The sequence below is a fragment of the Cricetulus griseus genome, chromosome 9 (genome assembly GCF_003668045.3).
Source record: "Cricetulus griseus strain 17A/GY chromosome 9, alternate assembly CriGri-PICRH-1.0, whole genome shotgun sequence".
NCBI classification, from domain to species: Eukaryota; Metazoa; Chordata; class Mammalia; order Rodentia; family Cricetidae; genus Cricetulus; species Cricetulus griseus.
Window position 1 is genome coordinate 19,906,408 of NC_048602.1, and position 6,460 is coordinate 19,912,867.

The 6,460-nt window shown below is 42.6% G+C and overlaps 1 protein-coding gene across 1 annotated transcript; it reads right to left on the bottom strand.

The window, feature by feature from the left end:
- Positions 1 to 209: 209 nt before the first annotated feature.
- On the bottom strand, positions 210 to 1,918 carry LOC118239327 (homeobox protein siamois-like). The gene is given in 4 exon segments (XM_035449142.1): positions 210 to 447; positions 530 to 644; positions 647 to 697; positions 1,870 to 1,918. Coding segments are annotated over 4 exon segments (453 nt in total).
- Between the last annotated feature and the right edge of the window lie 4,542 nt (positions 1,919 to 6,460).

The following is a 6,460-nucleotide window of genomic DNA, read 5'->3' on the forward strand; positions in this document are numbered from 1 at the left end:
GCACATTAACTTGGGAGTGGAACTAGCTCTATTGCTCCAGTGTGGTGCTGAAATCTGCAAACCAATACCAGGATAGGACTTGTGGTCCTTAGGAACCATGAGCAACCATTACCCCACTGCCACACATTCAGAAATTCCAGGGATCTTGTTGGAAAGGCCACCTCTTCTTTGCAATTATAATCCCCTGCCCTTGCCCAAAGATTCTTAGTTCAAGTGTCAGAGGGTTTGTGTGAACTCAAGATGTGTCTGACAGTCAGCCAGTCATCGGATGCATAAAGGTCCTCAACGAATCGTTGCCAAAGGTCCTCATAAGATGGACCTGAGTCTTGAGCATGTTCTGGTTCTTGGGCTGCAGCTGCCATGAGAAGTCTCGCTTCAGGTGAGGCTGCACCTCTGGCTAGTGAGGGGTAACTTGGCACTTCATTTCCTTCTGGTAGACCAGGGCAGCTGAATCATGGGTACTGGTTGAACCAGAATCAGCTGTAGAGCTTCCAGTTCTCTCTGACCCTCCTTGTGGCACATTTTGTACTTCCCACGGCTGTTCTCGAACCAGACCTGGATTTGTTGCTCTGTCACACCAATCATTTGTGCCAGCTCCACACATTCCTCCAGGCTTGGGTACATGTGCTTATCAATATATTTTGCAGTAGGAGCCTTTGTTGCTTGGAATACAAAATGCATATCTTCTCATGGCTCTCTGGAGAATGGGGGGGAACTTCCTGGGCTCCGTGTGTATCTGTAGTCTCCGGGGTTCCTAGGGAATCCTTGAGACTAGCTAGAACTCCAGGGATTTGTCTTCAGTGATGGTCCTGGGAACACTTGGGGACCTAGGTACCTCTCAGGGTCTGGGTGCCATTGAAGACTTGATTGTGTTGAGATTGTTTCAACAGCCAAGGGACATTGAGACATTTGGAGATTTTGATGAATTGCAGGAATTGGATGACTTTGGAGACTCGATTGCATTGGGGTTCCTGTAGGAACTAGGGAACTTTGTAATATTTGGTGATTTAGTTTGTTTGTAGGGACTGGATGCCTTGGGAGACTTAATTGCATGGTGGTTCCAGGAAGTAGGGGACTTTGAGACATTTGCTGACATAGTTTGTCGGTGGTGACTGGATGGCAATGGAGACTTGATTGCATTGGGGTTCCACTAGGAACTAGGGGACCTGAACAAAATGGTGACTTAGTTTGCTCATAGGGACTGGATAAATTTGGAGGCTTGATTGCACTAGAATGCCAGGGGACACTAGATGACTTTGAAACATTTGGAGATATAATTTTCCTGCAGGTTCTTCACACTTTTCACAACCATGTTCTTTGAGTGCATACGAAGACATTTGGGGATTTGGATGCAAGGGGGGTACCTTGGAGAAATTGGGGACCAAAATTTCTTGGGTGTTCTGTATCAATTGGAAGCTCTCTGTGCACTGAAAGATTTGAAAGCATGTTTGATGAGATCCTACTGGAGTATGACTGCTCCAGATGACTCTGGATATCAGCAGACTCTCCCAACTTGTCCAGATCCCTGCTGGTGGTTGATCTTTTTTTTTTTTTAACCTCCCCACTCCCCTTCCTTCCTCCCCTCACCCCTTCCACCCTCCACCCTCCCTCTCACACTCCCAGTTTACTCAGGAGATGTTGTTTCTCTCCCCTACCTATTCAGATGCATGTATGTCTCTCTTAGGGTCCTCTTTGTGTCCTAGCTTCCCTGGGGTTGTGGACTGTAGGTTGGTTAAATCCTTTGCCTTATGCCTAATATCCACCTATGAGTGAGCACATACCATGGTTTGTCTCTCTAGGTCTGGGTTTACCTCACTCAGGATGGATTTTTTTTGTTTTTTTTTTTTTTTTCTAGTTCTGTCTATTTGCCTGAAAATTTCACGATGTCATTGCGTTTTACCTCTGAGTAGTACTCCATTGTGTAACCGTACCACATTTTCCTAATCCAGTCTATTAAGGGGCATCCAAGTGTTTGCGAACAATGCTGCTATGAACATAGTCGAGCAAATGTCCTTGTGGTGAGTGTGAGTGCATCCTTTGGGTATTTGCACCAAAGTGGTACTTCTGGTTCTTGAGGTAGCTTGATTACCATTTTTCTGAGACCCCACCATATTGATTTCCACAGTGGCTGTGTAAGTTTGCCCTCGAATCAGCAGTGCACATATTCTCTAACATCAGCTATCATCAGGGTTTTTGATCTTAGCCATTCTGCATGTCCACATGTCCACTCTCTTTCTAGAAATTCCAGGCCATTAACTTTCTACTTCTGGTAATTTTTTAAATTTTGTTATGAAAAATGTGCAAACAACAACAACAAAATCACACCCTGCAATTAACCAGTCCTAAAGAGTATATAAAAGGCAATGTGCTTTTATGCAGGTAGAGTAGTCATTGTGAACAGAAGCTCTGGAGCCTCACATGGGATTTTCTATTTTCACTATCAAATATATTTCTTATGAACTTGTCTACTACGGAAAAAAAAAATGTGTCAGAAGTGGAAGTAAAAAAGCACTTAACTTTTTTTGTTTGGTTGGTTGGTTTGTTTTTGTTTTTGTTTTTGTTTTTCGAGACAGGGTTTCTCTGTGGCTTTGGAGCCTATCCTGGAACTAGCTCTTATAGACCAGGCTGGTCTCGAACTCACAGAGATCCTCCTGCCTCTGCTTCCCGAGTGCTGGGATTTAAGGCGTGCGCCACCAACGCCCGGCAAGCACTTAGATTTATATCCTTTTTCATAACTGGTGTTAATCATCTGCGTTCAGTCCTAACCTCAACCCTCATATGTAATCTTTCCTGTTCTCTTTTCTCCATGTTCTGCTGTGGCCATGTGTGTTATTTCTCATATGTACATATTACTGACTAGTTCCTGCATATGAGGGAAAATGTGGATTATTCTTTCCGACACTGTATAACCTCACATAATATTACATAGTTTAAGTCCTTCCACTTTCCTGCTAATTTTTATTACATCTTCTCTTCGGCTGAATAGTATTCCATTTTGTATGTATGCCATTTTTATTATCCATTCATCTCTTGACAGGCCATTGGGTTGATTCCAATACTTTGCCATCGTGTATAATACAGCAGTGGACATGGGGTGTAAATATCTCCATATGGGGGTATGGAGTTCTACGATTGGGTTCCCAGGAGTGACATTGCTGGGTCATACATTAGTTTTATCTTCAATTTTTTTTCAATATCCTCTAAACTGGTTCCAAAAATGGCTACACTTATTTACACTCCTGTAACAATAAGTCTTTACTCCATCCGCCCGAGCCCTGCCACTAATATAACACACAGAGTCTTATATTAGTTACTTATATTAGTGCTCCTGGCCAACTGAGTAGTGTTTCTTATATACTAACTCAGTCTTAATTATCATAAATCTATATATTTTATAAGACTTATCATATCGAGGATGCCTTCCACTGGCTTCCTCTTCCAGGGGTCACATGGTGATTCCATAGAGAAGAGAGGAGGGGAGGAAGAGGAAGAGAGCGAATTCCTCTTTGTCCCTGCTTATATTCTGAGTCTGTTACTTCCTGCCTGGATCACAAGACTTCTTTTTACTACATTTCCCAGAATCCTCTTTGACTCCTAGCCCTGCCTAACTTGCTGCCTCATTAACCAAACAGTGCTTTATTCAACAACCAATAAGATGAACATACACAGAAGGGCCTTCCCCCATCACACTTCCCCCTCACATACCAACAATTAGTGATGGTTCTTTTCTGTCCACATCCTCTCTAACATTTGTTGTCAGCTTAGTTGATGGCAGCCATTCTTCCTGGGGTGAGGCAGCGTCTCAAAGTAGTTTTAGTTTGTGTTTTCCATGATGGCGTTTTAGGGATCCTGAAGACTTTGAATATTCATTGGCCATTTGTGTTTTTGTCTTTAAAAAGTGTCTGTTCACTTCATTTGCCCATCTATTGATTGGCAATTTTACTTCCTTGGTATTTAATTCATGTAATTCTCTCTAGATCCTAGGTATGAGCCCCTGTCCAAAGTGTGGCTGGTGCACATTCTCTCGCATTCAGTACAGTGTAGGTACTGTAAAAAGCACACACTGATAACTACAAAATTCGACACAGTAGCTCAAGTTTTCTCCTGGACCGTTCTTCTGAGTTAAAGTATGTTTGCAACGCACTGGAAGTGAGTATAATGCTCACAGAATTTAATATGTCCATTTACCCACAGGAAATCTATGTCACTTCTGAATGCATCCACAGTTATTACACTTAATGTGTACATGCTTAGCTGCGACTTAAATATTATTTGAAGTGTTTTTGGACATACCGCAATTGTTTTTTTGGTTTGGTTTGTTTGTTTGTTTCATATTTTAGAAAATTATTTTCGATTTTACATGCCAGCCCCAGTTCCCCCTCCCTCCCCTTCTCCCACTCCCTGCCTCCTCCTCTTGCTACCCCTTCCCCGATCCACTCCTCAGACAGGGGTAAGGCCTTCCTTTGGGAGTCCACCAAATTGAGGCAAGACCAAGCCCCTCCCCCCTGTATCAAGGCAGAACAAGGCATTCCATCATAGGGAATGGGGTCCAAAAATTCAGTTCATGTACCTGGGATAGGTTCCGGTCCCACTGTCAGAAGGGCTCTCCCAACAGATCAAGCCACATACATAACCGCCAGCCACATTCAGAGGGTCTACTTTAGCCCCATGCAGGATCCCACACACACACTGCAGTGCTTAGTCCACGAGCTCCAACTAGCTCAGTTTAGCTATCTCTGTGATTTTCCCCATCATGACCTTGACCCTCCCTGCCAACACACCTTGTTCATATACCCCCTCACTCCTCTCTACAACTGAGCTCCAGGAGCCAGACCAGTGCTTGGCTGTGGCTCATTGCATCTGCTTCCATCAGTTACTGGATGTAGGTTTTATGATGACAATTGGGGACGTCACCAATCTGACTACAGGGGAAGGCCCATTCAGATACCCACTCCGATATTCCTAGGAGTCTTAGCTGGGGTCATGGTTGTAGATTCCTGAGAATTTCTCTAGCATCAGGTTTCTCCCTAACCCCATAATGGCTCCCTTACCTCATTTTTTATAGCTCTTTTGGAGTGAAATTTTCTTCAGAACTTCTGAAATTGTTATTTATCTAAATTATTTATCTAAGCCTATTTTTAGTAAAATTTTAGATTATATCAGATGTGGCTAATGCAGCTTTTTCTATTTACTTATTAGTGGCTCAAATATTCTTTTTTTTAAGATTTTGTTTATTTATTCTGTATACAACATTCTGCTTCCATGTATCTCTGCACACCAGAAGAGTGTACCAGATCTCATAACAGATGGTTATGAGCCACCATGTGGTTGCTGGGAATTGAACTCAGGACCTCTGGAAGAGCAGCCAGTGCTCTTAACCTCTGAGCCATCTCTCCAGCCCTCAAATAATTCTTATAAAAAGTATTCCCATAGACTACTTGATCTAATATGTTAGTGTTTAAATTGAAAGTTTTCAGGGCTGCTACACCCCTTGTTACTGTGGGAAAAGACCAAAAGTCTTTGCCTATAAAGCCAGTCATGGTTTCTGCCTTCCATTTCTACAACTTGCTCTTTAATGGAATGACGTTGGACCTACAGTTTAAACGTATGAACTGAGCATGTTGGAATATAATCATCTAAGGCTGAAGAATGCACCGAATTGATTAAGAGTGTAAATGTTTTGCCTGATTTACAGGTATAAAGCTTAAAGCATGTTTCCTCATCACCATTTTTTTTGACTAATTCTTTCATCTATACTCCTAATTTCCTCACGTCTCCTCATGTCAAGGAAAGCACTGTTCCTGGGATCACGTGGTCAAACTGTACTTTTTGTTTCAGGGTGTGTTGACATTCAGGGATGTGACTGTGGACTTCTCCCAGGAGGAGTGGGAATGCCTGGACTCTGCTCAGAGGGCTTTGTGCATTGATGTAATGTTGGAGAATTACAGCAACCTGCTGTCTGTGGGTGAGAACATTTTGCTTCTAGAATTCCTAACTCACCCTTTGATTGTACCTATTTTGTAGGTTGTAAACTCTGTTAAACTGTTGTAGCATGAGATCTAACAGTTCTTAATAATAAAAACCCAGAATCAGATATAAGAATTAATGCTGGCCGGGTGGTGGTGGCGCACGCCTTTAATCCCAGCACTGGGGAGGCAGAGGCAGGCGAATCTCTTTGAGTTCGAGACCAGCCTGGTCTACAAGAGCTAGTTCCAGGACAGCCTCCAAAGCCACAGAGAAACCCTGTCTCGAAAAAAACAAACAAACAAACAAACAAAAGAATTAATGCTGAAGATCAAAGAAGCACAATGGCCAGCCGCTACAGAGTTCTTTTTTTCTTTTAAAAGATTTTTATTTATTTATTTATTATGTATATAACATTCTGCTTCCATGTCTATCTGCACACCATAAGAGGGCACCAGATCTCATAATGGATGGTTGTGAGCCACCATATGGTTGC